Source organism: Dendropsophus ebraccatus, chromosome 2, assembly GCF_027789765.1.
Source record: "Dendropsophus ebraccatus isolate aDenEbr1 chromosome 2, aDenEbr1.pat, whole genome shotgun sequence".
NCBI lineage: Eukaryota > Metazoa > Chordata > Amphibia > Anura > Hylidae > Dendropsophus > Dendropsophus ebraccatus.
Window position 1 is genome coordinate 158,894,191 of NC_091455.1, and position 27,274 is coordinate 158,921,464.

At 42.2% G+C, this 27,274-nt stretch overlaps 1 protein-coding gene, 2 non-coding genes and 1 pseudogene across 9 annotated transcripts in view; 1 reads left to right on the plus strand and 3 right to left on the minus strand.

Moving 5' to 3' along the window:
• Positions 1-13,571, plus strand: part of BRD9 (bromodomain containing 9) — a 38,104-nt gene extending 24,533 nt beyond the window's left edge. For 6 of the 7 annotated variants that reach the window (XM_069958583.1, XM_069958584.1, XM_069958585.1 and 3 more), the window contains exons 12-16: positions 964-1,096; positions 2,823-2,934; positions 5,670-5,772; positions 5,931-6,098; positions 10,338-13,571. In XM_069958583.1, coding sequence (XP_069814684.1) covers positions 964-1,096; positions 2,823-2,934; positions 5,670-5,772; positions 5,931-6,098; positions 10,338-10,426 — 605 coding nt within the window. In that variant the 3' untranslated portion in view covers positions 10,427-13,571. The remainder of the gene's footprint in view (positions 1-963; positions 1,097-2,822; positions 2,935-5,669; positions 5,773-5,930; positions 6,099-10,337) is intronic. The other variant, XR_011361726.1, reaches the window with a different exon arrangement.
• A 7,855-nt stretch (positions 13,572-21,426) lies between these two features.
• Positions 21,427-21,612, minus strand: LOC138784991 (U2 spliceosomal RNA). The gene has a single exon (XR_011362004.1). It is a non-coding gene; the product is annotated as a U2 spliceosomal RNA (small nuclear RNA).
• A 551-nt stretch (positions 21,613-22,163) lies between these two features.
• On the minus strand, positions 22,164-22,346 carry LOC138784990 (U2 spliceosomal RNA). The gene has a single exon (XR_011362003.1). It is a non-coding gene; the product is annotated as a U2 spliceosomal RNA (small nuclear RNA).
• Positions 22,347-22,943: 597 nt separating this feature from the next.
• On the minus strand, positions 22,944-23,106 carry LOC138785001 (U2 spliceosomal RNA; annotated as a pseudogene).
• Positions 23,107-27,274: the final 4,168 nt, after the last annotated feature.

Sequence of the window (27,274 nt, forward strand, 5' to 3'; positions counted from 1 at the left end):
CAGCATGATGTAACTAGCAGCCATATTTTAGGAGTGTTATGGAGACTAAAGAAATAAGTTGAGGTCAGATTAGTGTGATGTGTTCCTCGGGCGCCTCTTGATATAAGATAAGGTGGATTTAAGTTATTTTGCTGGTCTGACCTGGGTGTACGGTTTCGCCGCTCTAATTATGACACCCTGAGTGCTTCTATGAGGGGTAGTGTTGATATGCCAGTTTAAAATAAAAAAAAGGAAAATATGAGTTTAGAATTATGAGGTGAATATATATAATATATAATTATGTGATTTTCCTGTTAAAAAGTATCTGTGTCTCTGGATGACGAGGATCTTGACTAATGTGGAGGTCCTTACTGCCAGAGGGCATGCTAAGATAGCATCGACCTGCATAATGTATGTGGGTCATGCTGTTAGAGTGTTTGTGAAATGGTGGTGTCGATTCGATATACTGACCTGGAAGGGTCGTGTCATGCTGGTTGTGTCATGGAATATAATATGGGATACTCTATAAATAAGATTTAAATTTAAAAAAAAATCTATAAGAACCTACTTGAGGTATTGACTGGATAATTAATACACACCTTCTGGGAGCTATATGGGTGTGGTGTACAGAGCAGGTGTCTCTGGCACTTGGGGAATAGTTGAGAAGTACGGTATATAGTTAGAAAATCTGAAGACACTGGATGGTGTCGGGAAGGTATACATTGTACGGATAATTTGTATATATTGATGCATTATTTGCTATGATTTGTATTTTATGCCGTATTGTGGTTTACCTATGAGCTTTTAATTAATTATATAAGAAAATAAAAATGTATTAAGAAAAAAAAGATTAGTGTAATGACTGTACAAAATAATTTTTTATTTTCCAGATAACCCCTTAAAGGGAACGTGTCACCTATTTTTTGTTGTAAAATAGTATGTATACAGCAGTAATGTATATTTTTTTGGTTTGTTTTTCTGTAGTCACATTTCTTAATAGTACCAGCACAGCCCTGTCTTTACATAATAATACTCTCTTCACTGATCTTAAGCCAGATGAAATGGAATTAATGTATGCAGCCTATGGTGATGACACAGGAATACAATGCGCTCTTAGGTAAGTCCAGTATATTTCACTATATATATATATATATATATATATATATATATATATATATATATATATATATATATATATATAATATGTGTGTGTGTGTTAGAATGAATGCTTTAATTTATTTATTTTGTTCTTATCTCCACGCACATTATTTGATCAAGCATCTTTTATCTTTGAAGTTGAGTCCCACAATACGGATTTTATACAATATTATGTTACACTGGATATACTGTTTATGACTTTTTTTGTCCAGGTGGGATTGGCAGTACTGGCTCTGATCCACTGTACCGTTTAGCATCATTTAATTGTGTTACTGCATCATTTTTGTGAAGATGCTGCAGTACTGCAATGACACTACAACATGTGTGAACATAGCCCTAATTTCACTGCAAAGTTTTGCACAGTCAGTGAAGTTGCAGCACCTGCTTCTATCACTCCTTGTCTGCACAGGTGTAGGCTAAAGAGGCTGGTCAGAGAGGGTGAATCACTCGGGGGTGGGAGACAAGATCCAGCCAAGCCTCCTGTGACATCACGCCCTGCCCCCTGTCACATCTACATCATCAGCTTGTGCTTGGCAAACAAACTCAATGTGAGACATAGGCATGTAATCTCTGCCTCCTGAGGGAGGAGAGCAAAGGGAGCAGGAGACATGTGGATTGGCACAGAGGACAGTTTTCTTCACTTCCTGGATTTCAATGGTAATACATTATATAGAGACATCTATATAACTTTTAATGTACTTTTAATAGGAAAAAAAATCCCTATCTGGAGTTCCCCTTTAAGGCCCTGTTCACGCATGCAGTAACGCAATGTGAATGCATCATTTAATTGCAGTAATTTCGTTGTGTTACTGCATCCCTTCATTGCAGTAATTATTCATTTAATTGCCATCCAGCCATCATTAATTGCATGAACGCAATGAAACTCCAACGCGTGCGAACATAGCTACTATATACAACCTGCATGCTGAAAAGGTGTCTTTCCTTGTGTGAGCATGCAAAGGACTGGGACTATGTTTGGCCTCTTTTTTTTTTTTATTAACAGAAAAAAAAAACTTAAATTTTGGCATGGACCATAGTTTAGCTGTATGTATACTGCAAAACTGCTCACAACCCCTGTTGATTTACGAAATTAGCGACAGTTCCTCTTTAAAGTGACACTGTCACCTCCTTTTTGCATTCTGACATCTCTACACAGGTGTAAAGGGTAAATTTAGCGTTTTTCATACGTTATTTTATATCTTACGTCATGGTGCTTGTTCAAGTAAAAAGTCCTCTTTTATCAACTGCAGATTGTGTTAAGTGGGTGGGGCCTCACGGCATCAGCGGCACTTAGCCCCGCCCACAATGCCACAATTGGCCCCACCCTCTCGCCGGCCATTGGAACAGGCTGGCCGAAAGGTCTAGACCCCACCCCCTTTACGTCGGCCAACCAATGGGCGTCAAGGGGGCGGGGCCAACTGTGCTGTTATGGGCGGGGCTAAGTGGTGCTAATGCCGCTAGGCCACGCCCACTTAATACAATCTGCAGTTGATAAAAGGACACTTTTTACTTGAACAAACACCATGACGTATGATATGAAATAAGGTATGAAAAACGCTAAATTTACCCTTTACACCCGTGTAGAGATGTCAGAATGCACAAAGGGGGTGACAGTGTCACTTTAAATTACATTCTAAATGTATTACTTCTCCTAAATAATTGTATTTATACTTTTTTTTTTTTAGTCTTCAGGAGTTTGTTAAAGACTGTGGGGGTTATGCAAAAAAGATGGTGAATGACATGCTGGATCAGATAACTGAAGGAGATCATTCCAAAATTCTTTATCAGCTAAAACAGGTGCAGCTCTTTTTATTTAAATTGCTATTTAAATTATAGTTATTTTCCATGCTTCCCTCTGTTTGAACAGCTGATGACTGGCTGAGAGTGGGGATTTTTTTCTTTAAATTATTTTGCTAAAACATTTAAACAACACACAAGTCTGTTGCTTAAAGGCAACCAATCAGCCCAATTGGGCTAATATGGTTCCCTGCAGCAATGTATAAAGCTCCTGCAACAGCCGTCGTACGTCGCAAGAGCTTTATACCGGGAGAAAAATTACTTTTAGTCCCCTGGCTTGTGACAGACACAGGCGGGGAAGTAGTCATCTGGGTGGCTCAGCGCTCTGCCTGTCAGCGCGCTCGGAGAGGATGAATGACAGGCAGAGAGGTCTGTTACCGGCCTATCTGCCTGTCAATCACCATCTCATTTAGTCCCTGCAGAAACTGAAGCAGGGTCAGCTAACCATGGTGACCAAATTTTATCAAATTTTTGTGGCAACACCTTTGCATATATAAGGACTTATATAGGGGAAAATAACTGTTAACTAGCCTTTTCCACTGTAAGAGGAAGGGGGCCTCCCATGCCATTATTATAATTTTCCTGGCACAAAGGAGTAAGATGCAGAAAAAGATTTTTATATGTACCAAAGACTGGGGTGTCAATGATCCCCTAGAGGCATATTTGAGGGGTCAGAACAAAGTTTAAGAAGAAGAGGACAGAAGACCAAAAAGGTGAAGACCTTGGAGCAGGAGAAAAACGCATGCAATTAGGTACCCTCTATTTGACACCGGACGCTAATGTCATCTGATGACACCCCCAGACGCTTTAAACTGACAGGAGTGTAATATACTCTTTGGAGGAATTTGTACTGAATCACATGCACTAACTACAATTGAGAAGAAATAATCTGTAACGTCTTCCCAATCATCTGCTGACAATTCAGGGATGTCAGTCTGCCACTTGCTTTGAGCCTTATCAAAGGGATTCTGGGAGGTCGACTGCAGGAGAGCATAAACATTAGTACTGGCTAATGTCAAGGGAGCGTAATTGGAGAAGAACCAAATTCAGCCCACACCACTTGTTGCAGTTTTAAATATTGAAAGAGGTGCACAGTAGGGAGTTTAAACTGAGATTTCAAGTCTGAGAGGGAGATTAATTCTGAAGAATTTGGAAAGAGCTGCTTTGTGCCGCTTAGGAGCCCAGTTGTTCATCGCTGGGTGATCGTTAAGACAGAGTAAGTGTGAGTTTCTCCACAGGGGAATGTAAGGAGATCTATGAAGTAATGGATTTCCAAGCTTCTTATGTGTGGCGTTCTACGCTATTGCTACAGTACGTATAGGCAGCAAGGGGGCATCACCAGGTTGCTTGTATCTGTATAGCGTTTTAACCAGTCCCTCATAAGATCTGTCCAGGGCACCAAACAGTGATGTAGCCACATTACCATAGTTAGCATCAAGCCACAGGTTGGCATACACCAGCTGGGAGGTGAGGTAGTAATTGTGGAAGTTGGGAGCAGCCATTCCCCCACTATCCTTAGAGGCTTGAAGGGTCCGCCATGGATGATCTGCATATAAAGATACAAGAGTTAGGGTCCATTTACACAGAAAGATTATCTGTCAAAGATTTGAAGCCAAAGCCAGGAACAGACTATAAACAGAGATCGGGTCATAAAGGAAAGCCTGAGATTTCTCCTTTTTTTACTACCATTCCTGGCTTTGGCTTCAAATCCTTGGCAGATCATCTGTCAGATAATCTTTCTGTGTAAATGGACCCTGAGGAATTTTAATAGCCACAGGAATGATCCTGCAATTGTTAATGTGACGCAAACACACAATTGATCAAACCTTTGGAAGGCTCTTTAAGGCTGGAAACACACACAGTAGTTTTTTGGAAAACTGACACTGCAGTTTTTGTGCCAAAACCAGAAGTGGATCCAACAGAAAAGAGAAGTACAAGTCTTGCCTTAATATTTTCCATCCCATTCGAATCTACTTCTCGTTTTGACAAAAAAAAACAAAAACTGAAGTAGCAGTTTAAAAAAAAAATGCGGTTTCATTCCAGCCTAAAATAGCGCTGCAGTCATCTGACCCATTTAAAAGTGCTCTTAGGTGAGAAGAGGGCTAGCTATAGACAGGTTTGATGTCTAAGAATGTAAACAAGAATTTTTTCATTGATTGACGGCATACTTATCTTGGATGCTGAGAGGAAATTAAGGCCATGTTCACACACTGTGTGAACATCGGCTGTTTTACCCAGCCTTTTCGAACAACGGCTGATGTCTGAGATGTTCACCCGGCTGATACTTCAGTATCGGCCGGATGAACATCACTTTATTTGAATTGGAATGCAGGCACATTCGGGTGTGCCTACACTGCAATTAGCCATAGAGCACAATGTAAACTATAGCCAGGAGCCGTACTTTACATAGTGAAAACAGGCTGTTCTGTGCGGCCGCTGTTTACTGATTAGTGGCCCCATAAAATAGACCTGTCTGTTATTTTGTGTGGCCGAATAGAACACAGGCCATAGTGGATACATTGTGTCTGTTTTTCTATACACTACACTGTAATCGCACATTGGTAATAAACAATGGCCATTGTTGCAATTTGCAATATTGGCCGTTGTTTATTGTAAAAATACAGTGTGTGAACATGGCCTAACTTTGTATGAGTAAGCCCTATTTGGGGGAAAAAAAGAATTCCCCTTTTAGCACAATTATTAAAGTGTATTTGTTTTGTTTTCTGTTGCTCTAGATTGGAGAATCTGTGGGTGATAGCAGCAGTTCTGTTCTTGATTTTATGTCCATGAAGTCCTATACGGATGTGTCTCTTGAAATGTCAATGCTAAATTCATTAGGTATGTATACATTGCACGTTTATATGTGTAAGATTAATATAGCACTTTTTTCTTATCAGTCCTTACTTTCTTGTTTCAAATATCCATGAACTATGAGGTTTTTTTTCCGTGTGTAATATTAAAGGAATTTTTTTTTTCCTTTTTATGTAAACCATTAGGAAAAGTGAAGAAGGAGCTTGACCACGATGATGGTCATCTTAACTTAGATGACGCAGCTAAACTCTTGCACGACTTTCATGACGTACACAATGACAGAGTTGGATCTAGACCGTCTTCCAATATAAGTTCTTTATCCAACAACTCGGAAAGAGATCATCATCATCTTGGTTAGCTTTATGCCTTCTTATTTCATGCTCTAAATGTGAATTTCTGCTTTTGCTGATTTAAATGCAAGGTGAAAAAAATGGTCACCAGTGCAACCGTAAATCTGGATTTGGCTACTAAATTTTTACTTATTTATTTTTTAACTTTAGAGCCTATTTATTTTTAAAGGGGTTTTCCAGAATAAGAAGTTTGCCTTCTTCATACCATCTGGTACTGCAGGCCAGCTCCATTAAAGTGTATAATTTTTAATACCACACACAGCCTGAGATCAGTGTGGTGCCTTTTTAGAAAAGAGCAGCAGTATTTTTTTTATAATTCCGGACAACCCCTTTTAAGCTTGGAAACCTGGTGCATAGACACAGACTTACAGTTTATAGACATCCTGAATACTATAATTTATTATTATAATACTGTAATTATTAAGTTCAATGTTTAACAGTATGCAGAAAGCTAAAACTAAATGCATGTTTGCACATTTGAACCTGCTGGTATGTAGCATGAGGGATAATCATGTTGATAAAATCGCTACCTCCTTTAGCCAGATCCATTATGCCGTTTTGTAGATATAAAGTAATATGTACATTACCTGGTTTCTTACCCTTGGGACGTTCCCCAGCTACCAAGTGCATCAATCTGCCTGACAAGGTAGCTACACCTTCTAATAAATATACATGAGATTCTTTTTTTGTGACATAGGTGGATCCCATTCTCAGATCCTGTGCAAGTTTGTTAGCACTGCCTGGCCACTCATCACCATTGTTACTGCACTTGCGGGCCATTGTTACTGCACTTGCGGGTAGTCATATCGCTGAATAATGTTAACCCCGCAGGAGCCAGCAGCGCAGGAATAATGGTGCTTGGTTTGTGCTGCTGGCTGTATTAGAGGCCAATGCTAGATGAAGGAGATAAAAAGAGAGCGGGGGTGCCTCCTGGTGCAATAAATGACGGCAAGGGTGTCTAACACAAAGGGGAATGTGTAACACTCACCTAGTCGAGTTGTGCTAGGCTATAGGCACAACTCTATGTAGAGCATAATTGAAGAAACACCGCAGCTCCTGCCAGGGTACGTCAGAAGAGTCGTACGATAAATAGTGTAGTGTGCTGGCCGCAGCAGGCTTCAGGACCATGGGAATCCCGGCTTGTATAGGGTGCTGGTGTCCAGTGAACCACAGAATAGAGTGGTTATTCCATAAAAGGTTTTATTAAAAAAACAACGTGTTTCGGCCGCCGGATACAAGGTGGCCTTTCTCAAGTTTACAAAACATAGCAGAGACAGTGGTTTAAATAATGTCTAATATGACGTCATGATCCATAACTTCCGGAACGATGAAATAAACAGCACCTTAGATGGTAATACATGTAAATAACAATAAATATTAAAGTGCATGTATCAAATACAAATCATAATGCAGGTATCAAATACAAATCGTTATGCATTATGATTTGTATTTGATACATGCACTTTAATATTTTTTTGTTGTTTACATGTATTACCATCTAAGGTGCTCTTTATTTCGTCGTTATGGATCATGACGTCAAATTAGGCATTATTTAAACCACTGTCTCTGCTATTCTTTGTAAACTTGAGAAAGGCCAAACGCGCTGTTATTTTTTAATAAAACCTTTTATGGAATAACCACTCTATTCTGTGGTTCACTGGACACCAGCGCCCTATACAAGCTGGGATTCCCATGGTCCTGAAGCCTGCTGCGGCCGGCACACTACACCAATGGTAGATGACACATATACATTACAGCGGGAATACGGTGCCGCTGTGCTCTGTATGTCAGTGTCCCAGGCCCCGCCCCCTATGATGATGCAGTGACAGAGGGCAGTCAATGACGCCCATAGAGGTGTGATTACAGCGATACCCCGCCCCCCGAGGCCGTGACTACTCAGCCTGTAAAAACGCCCACATGACTACCTTCCTGGGATTAGCATACGGCGGTGACAAGATCAAAGTATGATTTTGGGGTGTATGGGGCCGGGACAGACGTTACAGACATATGTGTGGAAATTGTGTTAGAGGGTGTACTAGCACAGATTATTGCCTTCATATTGATTTTTTTGGTGATTGGTTCCCTTTAATGTTCACACTTGGAGAAGAAGAGCAATTGAAGGGGTTCACAGTGGATTGAAAGATAAAAATAATTTGTATTATAGTTTTGTCTCATGATTTTAAAATATGGTCTTTAGAATGTGCAGGTAAGAAATACCCTTTCCAAAGGAGTGTTTTGGGTATACCATTGTGTGTGCTTCGTTCATGCTTTGTAGTAGTGTATACCAGGTGTAGGAGAGTAGTTCTATGTCTAGTATTACTCCTCACAGCTTATCCCTGTTTGCCTGAACGGGGATGAAAAACCAGACACAGCTCATGGATGAGAGGAGCATGATGGTGTTAAAATTCCAAAGAGGGGATCTCTACAGCCCATTCATTGTCATGCTCCTGGATCTTTCAGCAGCATTTTGGTGACTTAAAGGGGTACTTCATCAGGGACCCCTTCTTGGGCAGTGCCCATGAAGGGGGAGAGAATCATAATATCCACTCAACTCCCCGGATCCTGCGAGCCAACCAAATTCTGCCGCTCTGGCCCATCGGTGTCCATCCACTTCCTGGTCTTGAGACACGATGTTGCAGGCCCACTCAGCCATTCTGCAGCTGTAACGTGTCCCAACTCTGCCGTTGAATGGCTGAGAGGACCCTCTATGTCATGTCTCAAGGCCCTTCTCAAGACCAGGAAGCGGCCAGGGACCAGAGCGGCAGAATGTTGGCTGCATCTCTGGACCCAGGCAGGTGAATGGATGTTATTATTTTCACTGTCATTGTTTCCCCAGGCATTGCCGAAAAAGGGGTCTCTGAAATAAAGGCAGCATACGATTCGGACCCTGAATCAGGAGATATAACTCCTTCTTTTCAATTAATTGCCCTAGTGCTTAGATATAAGCCTTAAAATTTTTATGCAAAATTGGAGATAAAGCTAACAGGGCCTTCCTCTAGGCTACAAAAGTCTAGCAATGTCTGTTCTGTGGATCGAAACACTTTACCTGTTTTCCTGTTGGCACAGGGATTTTAGAACATGGGTCGGGGGGGCAAACTTAGCTGGGCCTTTGTAGCCTAACAGAACACTCTGTGGGCTTTATCTCCTAACTTACATACATATCTAAATATTACTCAGCAATGGATTGAAATAAAAGCTATATCTCCTGATTCAGAGTAAGAAGCCATATTGTATGCTGCCTTTTACTTTAGTCAGCAAAAAGTTACTGACTGATAAGATCACAGCAGCTGGACCCCCATTTATCATACATTGATAAGAGGCCTAAGGATATGCCATCATTGTCTGAAGGTATAGAACACCTTTGCAAGGCTTTAGTTACTAAATTTAGAGGTATAATGTGTATCAGTGTCTTAGTGTTCTGCAAAAAACTAAAAGTCATTCAGATTTATTTCAGACACGTGGTTAGGTGTCATATTTGCATCAATAAGATACATATTCATTATCCGGTTTTCTTGTGTGTTAAGCATTTGTCCCGTCTGCCTTTTATATGGAAACACATCTGCATGAATGTACCTCCTATGCTCTTGTAACAGATTCGCACATTCATATAGAAACACAGAAAAATGCAACAGCTCACCACAACAGCAAGATACAGACCCACCATAGACATGAAAATAATTAAAAGCAGCCCCCCCAACTGCCCAAAAAATTCCCACAAAAATAATGAGTCTCTTGGTTACTATTTGCAAACAGCGTAAACTGCCTCACCACGATAAGGTGGACTCATATCGAGGCAGACCCTACACTGTATGTACACACAGTGTAGGGTCTGCCTCGATATGAGTCCACCTTATCGTGGTGAGGCAGTTTACGCTGTTTGCAAATAGTAACCAAGAGACTGATTATTTTTGTGGGAATTTTTTGGGCAGTTGGGGGGGCTGCTTTTAATTATTTTCATGTCTATGGTGGGTCTGTATCTTGCTGTTGCGGTGAGCTGTTGCATTTTTCTGTGTTTTTGTGTGTTTGCAATTTCAGCCATGGCAACGTGCTCCTGCCTAGTGTGAACAGTGTTCTAGGAGAGCTGACCAATTTTTTCCTTTTTTTTTTTCTACATTCATATAGAGGTGAATCCATCAGGAAGGGAATATCTGTCAGCAGTCAAAGAATGTACAGGGATAGGCAGCCTTCAAACTGCCTGCTGTATGGATTTATTTTAAGTGTCTTGTTTTATTTCTACTACAGGTAGTCCTTCTCGTCTCAGTGTTGGAGAACAGCAAGACATTCCAGACCCCTATGAATTCCTACAGTCTCCAGAGCCTGAAAATAGTTAAAATGTTTATAAATTGTATTTCGTGGTCTTACAATTGTGTGTCTTTAATACTGTGTAGAAAGTGGCATCTTCCTTTACTTTTTCTGCAGACTCCTCCATCATACTTGCCTGCGTGTACGAGAATTGGTAGGAAGGATGGCGTGGTAAGAACTGCAGCCTCTCTTCTCTACCCTAAATTTCTATGTTTCTTTGCATTCTGTGTGATTTGCCTTTCCTGATTGTATACTGTATTCCCTCTCTGCTTTCTGGTAAGCTTTGTACAACCTCTTCCCTCTAACATTCTGCTTTTTCTAAAGCATGTGTCGCACACCTTTGCTTTTTCTTTAACCCCTTCACGTCAGTAATCTGTATATATACGTTCCTACTGCACATACCCTGTGCAGTAGGAATGTATATATACGTTCCTACACTGACTGGGGCTTTGTGTGCAGACAGAGCTATCCTGCTCACATCTGTGTCCAGCGCCGGAGGTAATGAGCGTCAGCTGAGTTCCGCAGCTGACTCTCATTAACCCCTTAAACGCCGCGATCTATAGATCAAGCATCTATCACTGAGTGATCGGGACCCCCGCAGCTTCTTACCTCCGTCCTTTCGGTTCATCGATCCATGTATAGAGTCTGCTCTCAGGCAGGCTCTATACATAGATCGCCGATAACTATGATCTATGCTATGCTATGGCAAACCATAGATCAGTATATGCAATCTAATGATTGCATATTTTACAGTAAATGTGTAATAAAGTTTTGAAAAGTATTAAAAACAACCCCTTATCAACCCTCTCAATAAAAGTTTAAAAGACCCCCTTGTCCATTATAAAAATATAAATTGTGCAGAATTGTCCGATCTATTAAAATATAACATTATTGTTCCAGGTGAATGGCGTAAACGGAAACAAAAAAAACGCGCCAGGATTGTTGATTTTATTCAATTATATCTCACAAAAAAATTTATAAAGAGCAATCAAAATTTTTCTGTAACACCAATATGATTAATAAAAAGAGCATGGAGCAAAAAATGACACCCCAACCAGCCCTGTAGGTGAAAAATAAAAGCGCTATGGCTTTTAGAAGGCGGGGAGGAACATTGCATTTATTTGACCCGGACTTTTGTGCATCAAAGGGCTCTGTCTTAAAGGGGTTTAAAAATGAAAACCAAAAAACATGTGCTGAAAGTATTTTGTGGAAAAATGAACACACTGCATAAAAAACATGAAGAACAACATAAAATTGCTGGACCATTTTGCAGGAAAGCCAGCTGTAAGAAGAAGTTACGCACACTTGTCCTTGCTCATCCTGTAGACAGAGAATAGCTTTTGATCTTGTGCTAACACCTTCAAATTTTGCATTTAGTAAGCAAATGAACAATGAAAAATTGAGTTTAAAATAATCAACCACTACTTTAGAGTAGTACGTGACTGTTTCAGGTGGTGGTAAAAGTGAAATAAAAATATTTTTGCATAAACTGCTCTTTCTGACAAAGGATATGTACACTTTTGTAAGTGTTCTTATTGGTGCAGAACAATTAGTAACTTTGCTACAGATGTTGTCTACTTATCTTCTGTAGTTACTGATTATAGGAAAATCTTGTATAGTGTAATCTGCAATCACAGAAATGGATGGCAAAAAAGTGACATTTTTCATTGTAAATGTATATATAATATAGAGGGTAGTGGTCAAAGTTATTGTGTATTTTATATATTTGTGTCTAAGTGCTATTTAAAGTGACTCTGTACCCACAATCTCCCCCCCCCCCCCAAACCACTTGCACCTTCGGATACCTGCTTTTAATCCAAGATCTGACCTTGGGTCTGTTTGGCAGGTGATGCAGTTATTGTCCTAAAAAACAACTTTTAATCTTGCAGCCCGTGCCAAACGGAAGTATCTGTGCCCTAACTTTGCACCACCCCTCCGTCCCTCCTCCCCACCCTCTTCATCATTAGAAATGCCACTGGAACATTTTCTACATGCTGAACACTACACAGGTCCTAAACGATCCAGCCCAAGTTCAGTATTCACACAGCTGACGAATAGGAGACAATCTGCCTGGAGCATTCCTAATGATGAGGAGGGACAGAGAGGTTGTGCCAGCCTAATGCATACACAATCTAGGCCAGTTTAAAAGTAGTTTCTTAGGAAAATAACTGCACCACCTGCCGAGCGGACCCCAGGACAGATCTTGAATTAAAAGCAGCTATCCGAAGGTACAAGCGGTGTGGGGGGGCAGATTGTGGGTACAGAGTCGCTTTAAAGGAATCTTTTTTTTTACCTTTTTGAAGGTGTTTCTTTGCTAAAAGTGTCAGTGTTGTTACAAAAAAACTTTTAAAATGTCATAGAGACATGTCAAAAGTGTTCGTACCGATCGAGAGAATGAGCTGGCATTCTCCAAGTTAGGCTGGGTTCACACTGCGTTTTTGCAATGGATGCATTTGTGTGCAGCCGTTTTGATCCATTTTTTTTCCATTGACTTCCATTCTAAGAAAAAAAGGGATCAAAACAGATCAGTTATTTCAATGTAAACAAAAACGTAGTTAACCTTTATTTTTGTATCTATGAAAAAAGGGCTCTGTTTTGATCCCCTTTTTTTTAATATATATATATATATATATATATATATATATATATATTATAATGGAAGTCAATGGAGAAACAGATCAAAACGGATGTACACACATGCATTCCCCCCCCCCCCCCCCAAAAAAAAAAAAATGGATTGCAAAAACGCAGTGTGGACCCAGCCTTAGAAAACAAGAGTCTGACTTGTAATGAAGCTCAGATCTAATATCTGTCTCAATGACATGTCAAAAGTTTTTTGTAATGATAGTAACACTTTAAACTGACATTAGCGCATTATGCAGCAATTGCAATATTCCTCTCACATTGGGTGACTCATGTTTCCATACTAGTATGTAGTGTCGGTTTAACAAACTACCAATACCTTTTGTTTTTCTTTCTCATCCCAACATTGGGCTCTGTAACATTTTTAGTCAACTGCTACTTTTCTATCTTTACATATGAACTTCAAAAAATAATGTAAAAATGTAATGTATCTTTTTTATATTCCACTATTCTAATTATTGCTGCCATGTTGTTTGTTACTGATCTACTATCTGTACAGTGTAATAAAAGTGTGTATTTTTTTTTTCTTAAGACTACTCTACTAATTTAAATGAATTTTGCCCTGTATCTGTGTTGATCTAGGTGGGTTTACACCAAAATTGCATCATGCTTTGGTATAACTGCTGTGGTAAGTGTGCTATATGTGTAACTTATGTACTGCTTCTCAAGTGTAGGTCTAGTCTGTAACTAAAATTCTATAAGGTCTAAAAAAATGTAGTTTCTCTTCTGTTTTCATATCACACTGCAAGTTAGTCTGTCTTACAGTAAAATGAATCACTCTCCAGGCACTCTTACATCTGCTGAATCATCTCTTAAATCTTGACCAAACCAAAGGTAAAGTTCCAGGGGGGTTATGGACTGGGCAGGCCAGTGTTACCTGGTGTATTAGAGGACAGTGTTCAGCTGACAAACGAACACTTAGTTGGTTCATTTTTACCCATAAAAAAAAACAACTGTTTGCAGTGATTGTTGATGTGGCCCTCCCTGTCTGACGCTCAAGCACTTGATAAACAAGTGCCTATCTTGGTGCTCTTTACGTATGACGTTGGGTCATCTAACTAGGCCTTAATGTAATGCAAACAACTTTGCATAAATAAATAGTAAATACAATAGTAGCAAATATAAGAATCTGTAGTATGGATTGCCCTATTAGCGAAAAAGGAATCCTCGTTGACGTTCCTCTCACCTGGTGTATAAAAATATATAGATAGGTATACATATGTAGTTATATTATTTAAATAGATATATTTTTACACTGAAATGAGTCAATGGGATTCTATCAGGACCTTAAAGGGGTTATCTAGCTTTACAAAAACATGCCCACTTTTCCCCCTCTCTTGTCTACATTTCAAGTGGGGTTAGCAATTAAGCTCCATTTACTTCAATGGAACTAAGTTTGAAACCCCACCCAAACTGGAGACAAGAGAGGGGGAAAAGTGGCCATGTTTTTGTAGCACTGGATAACTCCTTAAAGCTACTTCCCATTATGGAGGATCTGTCTGCCTGTCTGTCTTCCTGCCTCGTTCTGTCTACCTGCATCTGTCTGCCTCTCCATCTATCCATCGGTCTATATGATTATCTATGTATCTAATCTATATCTGGATAGCTACACATTGATAACTATTTATTAAAGAAAAACTTTGGTGAATTCTCATCGGTGCAGCTGTATTTACGAAAGCATACACTGGCCCCAAAGAATACAAATTAAATGGTTTAAATGGCACCTACCTGCATCTTACTTACCAAGCAACCAACCAGCCTACCTGCTTGGTTGCCTCCCTGCAAATGAACTGCTAGCCTTTCTGTCAGCTGTATATGTCAGCATAGCTTTGATGACCTCACCAGCCCTGCCCTGGCAGGCCAGTTGCAAACAACTTTGTTGCCATGGCAACAGGCTACCAGAGACAAACAAGTGTTTACCAAACAAACTTATTAGCAATGCCAAGCCTTAACCCCTTAAGGACAGAGCCTGAAATGGCCTTAATGACAGAGACATATTTTATGAATATGACCTGTGTCACTTTAGTCATTAATAACTTCAGGATGCTTTTACCTATCCGGCTGATTCTGAGATTGTTTTCTCGTGACATATTGCACTTTACATTTCTGGTAAATTGGAGTCTATACTCATAACAAATCTTTATGAAAAAATCCCAAATAATGTGAAAAAATGCATTTTTCCAACTTTGAAACTTTTTTGCGTACACAGAAAGTGGTTATACCACATAAATTATATATTAAATAGCATTAGCAACATGTCTACTTTATGTTGGCGGCATTTATTAAACTATCTTTCATTTTTTTTAGACAATAGGGAGCTTAAAACATTAGCAGCAAATTTCCAAATTTTCAGTCAAATTTCAAAATCAGATATTTTTAGGGACCTGTTCAGGTTTAAAGTGTATTTGAGGGGCCTGTATGTTAGAAAGCCCCACAAAGCACCCCATTTCAGAAACTGCACCCCCCAAACTCTGCAAAAGCATATCCAGAAAGTGTTTTAACCCTTTAGGGGAGTCACAGAAATAAAAGCTAAGTGTGTAAGGAATTTGAAAATTTTAATTTTCTGTGCAGAGATTTTATTGTAATCCAATATTTTTCATAATTATAAACCTATTACCAGAGAAATGCACCCCAATAATTATTGTCCCGTTTCTGCAGTTTATAGAAATACCCCATATGTGACCCTATTGCGCTATTTGACGCAACCACAAGCCTCAGATATAAGGGAGCGCCTAGTGATTTTCAACGCCTCCGTTATATTTGGTCATTTTTGACTGTACCACTTCAGGTTGGCAGAGGCTCTGGGGTGCCAAAACCTAAAAAACACCCCTAAAGGGACACCATTTAGAAAACTACACCCCTCAAGGAATGTAACAAGGGGTGCGGTGAGCATCTGGACCCCATAGGTGCTTCACAGATTTTCCGAACAATATGGCGTGAAAATTTTTTTTTTTTTTTTTTTTTACACTAAAACGTTGTTCTAGCCTTCAATTTTTCATTTTCTTAAAGGGATAAGAGGCAAAAAAAGACACAAAATGTGTAGCGCAGTTTCTCCCGAGTACGGAAATACCCCACATGTGGCGATAAAGTGCCAAGGGGGCGCAGGACGAGCCTCCAAAGGGAAGGAGCGCCAATTGGCTTTTGGAAGCTGAATTTCACTGAAAAGGATTTCAAGCGCCATGTCGCATTTACAGAGCCCTTGTGCTGCCAAGACACTGGAAACCCCCAACAAGTGACCCCATTCTGGAAACTACACCCCTCAAGGAATCTAACAAGGGGGGCAGTGAGCATATGGACCCCACTGGTGACGGGCACAAATGTGGAACAATGTGGCGTGAAAATGAAATATTACATTTTTTACACTATAATGTTGGTTTAGCCTTGAATTTATCATTTTCACAAGGGGTTAAAAGAGGGAAAAAAACAAAATGCGTAGAGCAATTTCCCCCGAGTCCGTAAATACCCCACATGTGGACATAAAGCGCCATGTGGGCGCAGGGCAAGCCTCCGAAGGGAAGGAGCGCCATTTGGATTTTGGAGGTTGGATTTGGCTAGAATGGATGATGAACGCCATGTCACATTTACAGAGCCCTCGTGCTGCCAAAACACTGGAAACCCCCCACAAGTGACCCCATTCTGGAAACTGCACCCCTCAAGGAATCTAACAAGGGGTGCAGTGAGGATATGGATCCCTTGATGACGGGCACATTTGTGCCATGAAAGTGAAAAAATGAAATTTTTTACTTTTACGTCACATTGTTCCACATTTGTGCCCGTCACCAGTGGGGTCCATATCCTCACTGCACCCCTTGTTAGATTCCTTGAGGGGTGCAGTTTCCATAATGGGGTCACTTGTGGGGGGTTTCCAGTGTTTTGGCAGCACGAGGGCTCTGTAAATGTGACATGGCGTTCATCATCCATTCTAGCCAAATCCAACCTCCAAAATCCAAATGGCGCTCCTTCCCTTCGGAGGCTTGCCCTGCGCCCACATGGCGCTTTATGTCCACATGTGGGGTATTTACGGACTCGGGGGAAATTGCTCTACGCATTTTGTTTTTTTCCCTCTTTTAACCCCTTGTGAAAATGATAAATTCAAGGCTAAACCAACATTATAGTGTAAAAAATGTAATATTTCATTTTCACGCCACATTGTTCCACATTTGTGCCCGTCACCAGTGGGGTCCATATGCTCACTACACCCCTTGTTACATTCCCTGAGGGGTGTAGTTTCCATAATGGGGTCACTTGTGGGGGGTTTCAACTGTCTTGGCAACACAGGGGCCTTTTGAATGCAACATGGCCCCTCGAAATCCATTCCATCCAAATCCAGCCTTCAAAAACCAAATGGCGCTCCGTCCCTTCGGAGGCTTACCCTGCACCCGAATGGCGCTTTATGTACACATGTGGGGTATTTCCGTGCTCAGGGGAAATTGCGCTACACATTAAATGTTTTTTTTTATCTTTTAACCCCTTGTGAAAATGAAAAAATCATGACAAGATTAATGATTTAGAGTAAAAATTTTACAAAAATTACACTAAATGTTGGTCTAGCCTTGATTTTTTTCCATTTCCACAAGGGGTTAAAAAAGAAAATGAACACAAAACGTGTAGGGTAGTTTCCCCTGAGTACGAAAATACCCCACATGTGGGCATAATGTGCCATATGGGCACAGGGCAAGTCACCAAAGGGACAGAGCGCCATTTAGAGGCTGGAATGGAGGATAGAGGCCATGTCGCAATTACAAAGCTCCTGTGCTGCCAGGACAGTAGAAACCCCCGACAAGTGACCCCATTCTGGGAACTACACCCCATAAGGAATCTAACAAGGGGTGCAGTGAGGGTATGGACCCCACTGGTGACGGGCACTTACGTAGAACATGTGCCGAGAAAATAAAAAATACAATTTTTTTCATTTTCACGTCCCAAATGTGGCCGTCACCAGGGGGCCATATCCCCGCTGCCCCCCTTGTTAAATTCCTTATCGGGTGTAGTTTCCAGAATGGGGTCACTTGTGGGGGGGGGGGGGTTTCTACTGTCCTGGCCGCACAGAGGCTTTGTAATTGCATCATGGCATCCTCTAATGGGAATGGCGGCCATACCTACTTAGCTGGGGAAAAGGGACAATTCTAATTTATTTGGGGGTATTAGGGCAATTATTAGTTTATAAGGTTGGAAATGACAGGTGTCCATCAAATTCAACCTGTGTTGATCCAGAGGAAGGCAAAAACCCCTCGTGAGGCAGACGACAGTAGCCTCGTCACAGGGGAAAATTCCTTCCCGACTCCATAATGGCGATCAGAATAATCCCTGGATCAATGTGACCCCTGAAATAGGAATAAGGGACAGAATTTAGATAATGTAGAACCCCGATGACGTGTGGTGCGCCTTGAAGCGATCCAGTATGCAGAGTCCGGGGGGATCAGGACAGGTGTCACACTGGTAAATGGTGTCCTTCCTGATCCCCCTGTTACCCCACACTCTGCACTTCTTCTGGGGTCTCCTGTTTTCCAGTGTGGGGGACGTCACCTGGAAAATGTTGTCCTGGTGCGATACGGGGTCCTTCATATCCAGAAGCGCTGGGTCCGCTCCATGGCTGCTAAATATTAGGGCTCTATTACTACTTCTGATATGTTCGGATCGTGCCGCAAGCTACAGTAGCTCGGGCAGCGAGGGACCAGAAGAGGGGGTGCTGGTATAAATGTTATCCCCGTACAGGTGGTGACCTTTATCCAGCAGTGGGAAGATCAGTTCCCGGACGATCTTCCCACTTGTTCCGAGGATGGGGGGGGGAGGGGGCATCTGGGTCTGGATTCGGGTGTCCCTTCCTACATACACTCTAAGTGTACGTGCACACTGCGGAATCGCGACAGATAACCCTTCGTGCATTCCGCAGTTGGCACCCGCCGGCGGACTGATGCAGGCGCACGTCTCCGTCCGTGTCATAGACTCCATTCTATGCACGGGCGGATTCCGTTTTCCGTCCAACGTGTTGATGGAATGACGGATGATGGAATCCGCCCATGCATAGGATAGAGTCTATGACACGGGCGGAGACGCGCGCCTGCATCAGTCCGCTGGCGGGTGCCAGCTGCGGTATGCACGAAGGGTTATCTGTCGCGATTCCGCAGTGTGCACGTACCCTAAATCTGTAAGAGTACCCTGAGGTACGCTCACAGAGTTTGTAGAATTTCACACCATACCGCCATCTCTTATTGGGACGGTACTGGCGGAAAAGACGTGTCTGGGGGGCAGCGTACGCTACGCTACCCCCAGACACGTCACTGGATGATGAGGATGAATGGAGGAAAGAAGGATCCCCCCATTCATCCTTACTGGCTGTTTCGGTGTGGGAGGCAATAACGTATGCGTCCGACACCGAAAACACCCTAGGGGCCATCTTTATACGGGGACTAGTATATGGGGTATGTAGTGGTGTAGTGTCAAACTTTATTCAATGTAGTGTGGTGTAATGTAGTGTTTTTTTACGTGTTTTTTTACAGTAAGTATAAAAAAAAAAACTACGCCAACAAAGGAGTTGCTGATAAATGCCGCACTTATGTGCGGCACTTATCAGCAGACCGTGGCAGTAGAATATAGAAAAAAAACACCCTACGCCAAAAAGGAGGAGTTGCTGATTAGCAGCGCACTTTCGTGCGATGCTGATCAACACTCAGCGGCGATAGGGTGTGGAAAATAGAAAAAAAAATAAAAAAAAAAACTTTCTATATTCTGAACATCCCTGTAGCTGCTGATAAGTGTATTACACATATCAGCCGCTAGAGGGCAGCAGAGCGCAAAATACGGAAAAAGCCGACGCTGGAGCCGAAAATAGCCGAGAGAAGCCGAACGTGACGTCACGGAGGAAGCCGAAGACCCGAACGAAGACGAGGACGCCGCGAACCCGGAAGACACCGATCAGGAGCCCGGGACAGGTGAGTAATGTACAAATACCTGCTCTGGACCCCTCGGCTATCTAGCTGAGGGGTCCAGGGCAGGTATTTACTATATTGTGGGACTCTGATCGCCGTGCCACCGGCCGTTCACGGCGATCGGGCCGGCGGCACGGTGACCACCATTACTTTTTACAGTAATGGCGGTCGGTGCCGTCCTCGGACAGCACCGACCGCCATTTTTTTCCGGGTCATCGGGTCACTGATGACCCGGAAAGGTTCCGATCGCCGCTATTGGCTGATCTGAATTGATCAGCCTATAGCGGCGATCGTAAGCACGGGGGGTGTTAACCACCCCCCGTGCCGTGAAGCTAAGATGGCCTGCTATGATTTATAGCAGGTCATCTTCCCCGACCGCTGTGTGTGAACACACAGCGATCGGGGAAACATCGGGCGTACCTATACGCCCGTTTGCGTTAAAGCCCAGGCAACGGGGGCGTATGGGTACGCCCGATGTCGTTAAGGGGTTAAAGAGAACCAATCATGGACGAAAGTTAAAAAAATTTTATTCCCTAATTAGATGTAAATCAACATTTTATTGACATTTGTAAATATAATTCATTATTTTTATTGCCACGTTTTTTAATTATTCACTTTTTACTTTCCTGTCTCGAGCCGGCTCTTTTCAAAAGAGCCGGCGCGAGACAGGAACCTCCCGTCATGCAGAGCGGCAGGAAAGGTTCCCATGATCCTTTGCCCGCCGCTCCGTTAATACACAGTAATCTCGCGCTATACAGCGTAAGATCGCTGTGTATTTTCTAGTCCCTCTTCTCTAATCTATTTATGAAGATACAGACTGCCTCTGCAGTCTGTATCTTTATACTTTACCTATCCTCTTCTTCGGTGCAGCAAGGCCGGCGCCGCCATCTTGATTACGTCACTTGCGTTCCAGCGGTGGAACGCAAGGCCCGTAATCAAGATGGCGGCGCCCGGCCGTGCGGCACTGAAGCAGAGGATAGGTAAAGTATAAAGATACAGACTGCAAATACAGTCTGTATCTTCATGAAGTCTATCTATGAAGATACAGACTGCCTTTGCAGTCTGTATCTTTATACTTTACCCGATTCTCTGTTCCCTGGCTGTTCCGGCGGCGGCGCCATCTTGATGACGTCACGCTGGAACGCACCGCTGGAACGCAAGTGACGTCATCAAGATGGCGGCGCCCACCGGAACAGCCAGGGAACAGAGGATCAGGTAAAGTATAAAGATACAGACTGCAAATGCAGTCTGTATCTTCATGAATAGACTTAGGGAGAGATATACTTTCATAATAGGGACAGTTACATTTAGGTGATTGGTTCTCTTTAAATCTTGGAGTGCAGCTGCGCACCCCACTTGAGGGGGTGTTTCTTGCAGTGCAGTTTTGGGTGCAGCTTACTTTATTTGGAGGTGCGGCTGCACACCCTTGAGGGGTTCTGTTTTTAGGCAACACATTTGGGGGGTGCACTGAACCTGGAAGCACTGCAATACCAGGTCAATGCCTGGAGAGGACGGAGCAAGGTCTTTTACCATCTCCCTGTTCTAAAAATCGATTCAATATATGGTCCCCAGAAAGGGGACGTATCAGATATTAAACAGATAAGAACATATATATATATATTTTTTTATTATTGAGAGTCTGTCTCTTTCTGCCTCTCCATCCATCGGTCTATATGATTATCTATGTATCTAATCTATGTCTGGATAGCTACACATTGATAACTATTTATTAAAGAAAAACTATGGTGAATTCTCATCGGTGCAGCTGTATTTACGAAAGCATACACTGGCCCCCAAAGAATCCAAATTAAATGGTTTAAACAGCACCTACCTGCATCTTCCTTGCTGGCAAGAAACCAACCAACCTGCCTACCTGCTTGGTTGCCTGCCTGCCTGCCTGCAAGTGAACTGCTAGCCTTTTGGTCAACTGTATATGTCATGAAAGCTTTGATGACATCACCAGCCCTGGCAGGCTTGTTGTAAACAACTTTGTTGCCATGGCAACAGGCTGCCAGAAACAAACAAGTGTTTACCAAATAAACTTTTATTATCAATGCCAAGCCTTAAATCTTGGGGTGCAGCTGCGTACCCCACTAGGGTGGTGTTTCCTGCAATGCCATTTCAGGTGAAGCTGACTTTATTTGGAGGTGCGGCTGCGCACCCTTGAGGGGTTCTGTTTTTAGGCAACACATTTGGGAGGTGCCGTGAACCTGGAAGCACTTCAATACCAGGTCAATGCCTGGAGAGGACAGAGCAAGCTCTTATACCATCTCCCTGTTCTAAAAATCCATTCAATATATGGTCCCCAGGTAGGGGACGTATCAGATATTAAACTGATAACAACAGTTTTTATTTTTTTTTATTATTGAGAGTCTGTCTCTGTCCGCCTCTGTCTGTCGGCCTTCCTGCCTTGTTCTGTCTTCCTGCATCTTCTGCCTCTCCATCCATCAATCGGTCTATACGATTATCTATGTATCTAATCTATGTCTGGATAGCTACACATTGATAACTATTTATTAAAGAAAAACAATGGTGAATTCTCATCGGTGCAGCCGTATTAACGAAAGCATACACTGGCCCCTAAAGAATCCAAATTAAATGGTTTAAACGGCACTTACCTGCATCTTTCTTGCTGGCAAGCAACCAACCTGCCTACCTGCTTGGTTGCCTGCCTGCAAGTGAACTGCTAGCCTTTCTGTCAGCTGTACAGTATATGTCAGCACAGCCTTAATGACATCACCAGCCCTGCCAGGCAAGTTATAAACAACTTTGTTGCCATGGCAACAGGCTGCCAGAAACAAACAAGTGTTTACCAAATAAACGTTTATTAGCAATGGCAAGCCTTAGATCTAAGGGTGCAGCTGCGCACCCCACTTACGGTATGTTTCTTGCAATGCCGTTTCGGATGCAGCCGACTTTATTTGGGAGTGTGGCTGCGCACCCTTGAGGGGTTCTGTTTTTAGGCAACACATTTGTGGTGTGCACTAAACCTGGAAGCACTGCAATACCAGGTCAATGCCTGGAGAGGACAGAACAAAATCCATTCAATATATGGTCCCCAGATAGGGGACGTATCAGATATTAAACTGATAGGAACATATATATACTAGAAAATGTACCCGGCGCTGCCCGGGTATAAAGTGTCAGTGTCCTGTATACCTGCAGGGACGTATTTACCATTAGGCACCCATGGTCTGGTGCGTAGGGTAGCACCTTGCAGAGGGGCAGTACCCTCCCGTTCAGACTTGCCAGAAAATCTGGTGCCTTTTCAAGGGGGGTATGGCGGTATTGGTCAGGTGTGGTATAGCGGTGTTATCCAGTCACAGTATGGCGGTATTGGTCAGGTCTGGTATGGCAGTGTTATTCAGTCACAGTGTGGCAGTATTGGTCAGGTCTGGTATAGTGGTGTTATCCAGTCACAGTATGGTAGTATTGGTCAGGTGTGGTATGGCAGTGTTATCCAGTCACGGTATGGCGGTATTGGTCAGGTCTGGTATGACAGTGTTATCCAGCACAGTATGGCGGTATTGGTCAGGTCTGGTGTGGCAGTGTTACCCAGTCACAGTATGGCGGTATTGGTCAGGTCTGGTATGGCAGTGTTATCCAGTCCCAGTGTGGCGGTATTGGTCAGGTCTGGTAGTATTATCCAGTCACAGTATGGCGGTATTGGTCAGGTCTGGTATGGCAGTGTTATCCAGTTACAGTATGGCGGTATTGGTCAGGTCTGGTATGGCAGTGTTATCCAGTCACAGTGTGGCGTTATTGGTCAGGTCTGGTATGGCAGTGTTATCCAGTCACAGTGTGGCGGTATTGGTCAGGTCTGGTATGACATTGTTATCCAGTCATAGTATGGCGGTATTGGTCAGGTCTGGTGTGGCAGTGTTAACCAGTCACAGTTTGGTATACCTGTCCTGTAGTGCCCTGTATATACATGTACTGTATAGATGGAGTAGGGGGTCCTGTATATACATGTACTGTATAGATGGAGTAGGGGGTCCTGTATATACATGTACTGTATAGATGGAGTAGGGGGTCCTGTATATACATGCACTGTATAGATGGAGTAGGGGGTCTACCAGTTATTACTGTGGATGTTGTGAGGCAGTTGCCCTAGCAACCATTGCTTCCTGTGAAAATGAAAGCAGTAATCCTATTGGTTGCTAAGGCTCCAACTGCCGTGTCTGCTGCAGCTAATTAGATCACCTGTGTTTACAGTGAGGAGATTTTCCAATTCATCTCTATGGGGCGCCGCTCTTCCCCCTCCCCCTCCTCTCCTGTACATCTGGCGGGGACGGAACCTTCGCTAAAACCTTCCCGGGCACCCAATGTATCTGTGTGCCAAATTTGGGGTCAAACGGTTCAGGCGTTTGGAAGTCTAATTGGGACAGACAGACTGACTTTGATTTTTATTATATATATATATATATATATATATATATATATATACACATACACACACACTACCGTTCAAAGTTTGGGGTCACCCAAACAATTTAGTGTTTTCCATGAAAAGTCACACTTATTCACCACCGTACGTTGTGAAATGAATAGAAAATAGAGTCAAGACATTGACAAGGTTAGAAATAATGATTTGTATTTGAAATAACATTGTTTTTACATCAATCTTTGCTTTCATCAAAGAATCCACCTTTTGCAGCAATTACAGCCTGCACACCTTTGGCATTCTAGCTGTTAATCTGTTGACGGAAGCTGGAGAAATTGCACCCCACGCTTCTAGAAGCAGCTCCCACAAGTTGGATTGGTTGGATGGGCACTTCTGGCGTACCATACCGTCAAGCTGCTCCCCCAACAGCTCAATGGGGTTCAGATCTGGTAACTGCACTGGCCACTCCATTACCGATAGAATACCAGCTGCCTGCTTCTGCTGTGAATAGTTCTTGCACAATTTGGAGGTGTGTTTAGGGTCATTGTCCTGTTGTAGGATGAAATTGGCTCCAATCAAGGTCTGTCCAGTGTGTATGGCATGGCGTTGCAAAACTGAGTGATAGCCTTCCTTATTCAGAATCCCTTTTACCCTGTACAAATCTCCCACCTTACCAGCACTAAAGCAACCCCAGACCATCACATTACCTCCACCATGCTTAACAGATGGCGTCAGGCATTCTTCCAGCATCTTTTCATTTGTTCTGCGTCTCACAAACGTTCTTCTTTGTGATCCAAACACCTAGAACTTGGATTCATCCATCCACAACACTTTTTTCCAGTCTTCCTCTGTCCAATGTCTGTGTTCTTTTGCCCATCTTAATATTTTTCTTTTATTGGCCAGTCTCAGATATGGCTTTTTCTTGGCCACTCTGCCCTGAAGGCCAAAATCCCGCGGCCGCCTCTTCACTGTAGGTGTTGACACTGGTGTTTTACGGGTACTATTTAATGAAGATGCCTGTTGGGGACCTGTGAGGCGTCTGTTTCTCAAACTAGAGACTCTAATGTGCTTATCTTCTTGCTTAGTTGTGCAACGCGGTCTCCCACTTCATTTTCTACTCTGGTTAGAGCCTGTTTGTGCTGTCCTCTGAAGGGAGTAGTACACACAGTTGTAGGAAATCTTAAATTTCTTAGCAATTTCTCGCATGGAATAGCCTTCATTTCTAAGAACAAGAATAGACTGTCGAGTTTCAGATGAAAGTTCTCTTTTTCTGGCCATTTTGAGCGTTTAATTGACCCCACAAATGTGATGCTCCAGAAACACAATCTGCTCAAAGGAAGGTCAGTTTTGTAGCTTCTGTAACGAGCTAGACTGTTTTCAGATGTGTGAACATGATTGCACAAGGGTTTTCTAATCATCAATTAGCCTTCTGAGCCAATGAGCAAACACATTGTACCATTAGAAGACTGGAGTGATAGTTGCTGGAAATGGGCCTCTATACACCTATGTAGATATTGCACCAAAAAACAGACATTTGCAGCTAGAATAGTCATTTACCACATTAGCAATCTATAGATTGTATTTGTTTAACCCCTTAAGGACCGAGGCAAATTTTATGAATATGACCTGTGTCACTTTATTCATTAATAACTTGGGAACGCTTTTACCTATCCTGCTGCTTCTGAGATTGTTTTATCGTGACATATTGTACTTTACATTTCTGGTAAATTGGAGTCGATACTTATAACTAATCTTTATGAAAAAATCCAAAATAATGTGAAAAATTGTGAAAAATTGCATTTTTCCAACTTTGAAACTTTTCTGCTTATACAGAAAATGGTTATTCCACATAAATTATATATTAAATAGCATTAACAACATGTCTACTTTATGTTGGCAGCATTTATTAAACTATCTTTCATTTTTTTAGACAATAGAAAGCGTAAAACATTAGCAGCAAATTTCCATATTTTCTGTAAAATTTCAAAATCAAAATTTTTTAGGGACCTGTTCAGGTCTAAAGTGTATATGAATGTTAGAAAGCCCCACAAAGCACCCCGTTTCAGAAACTGCACCCCCCATACTCTGCAAAAGCACATCCAGAAAGTTTTTTAACCCTTTAGGGGAGTCACAGAAATAACAGAAATAAAAGCTAAGTGTGTAAGAAATTTGAAAATCTTAATTTTCTGTGCAGAGATTTTATTGTAATCCAATATTTTTCATAATTCTAAACCTATTACCTATATATGCACCCCAATATTGATTGCCCCTTTTCTGCAGTTTATAGAAATAGCGCAATAGGGCAACATATGGGTTATTTGACACAACCACAAGCCTCAGATATAAAGGAGCGCCTAGTGAATTTCAACGCCTCCGTTATATTTGGTCATTTTTGACTGTACCACTTCAGGTTGGCAGAGGCTCTGGGGTGCCAAAACATAAAAAACACCCCTAAAGGGACACCATTTAGAAAACTACACCCCTCAAGGAATGTAACAAGGGGTGCGGTGAGCATCTGGTCCCCACAGGTGCTTCACAGATTTTCAGAACAATGTGGTGTAAAAAAGGAAAAATTCACTTTTTTACACTAAAACTTTGTTCTAGCCTTAATTTTTCATTTTCAGAAGGGGATAATAGAAAGAACAACACGAAGCGCTTAGCGCAGTTTCTCTCGAATACGGAAATACCCCACATGTGGCCATAAAGGGCGCAGGACGAGCCTCTAAAGGGAAGGAGCGCCAATTGGCTTTTGGAAGCTGAATTTCACTGTAATGGATTTCAAGGGCCATGTCGCATTTACAGAGCCCTTGTGCTGCAAAAACACTGCAAACCCCCCACAAGTGACCCCATTCTGGAAACTACACCCCTAAAGGAATCTAACAAGCGGTGCAGTGAGCATATGGACCCCACTGGTGACGGGC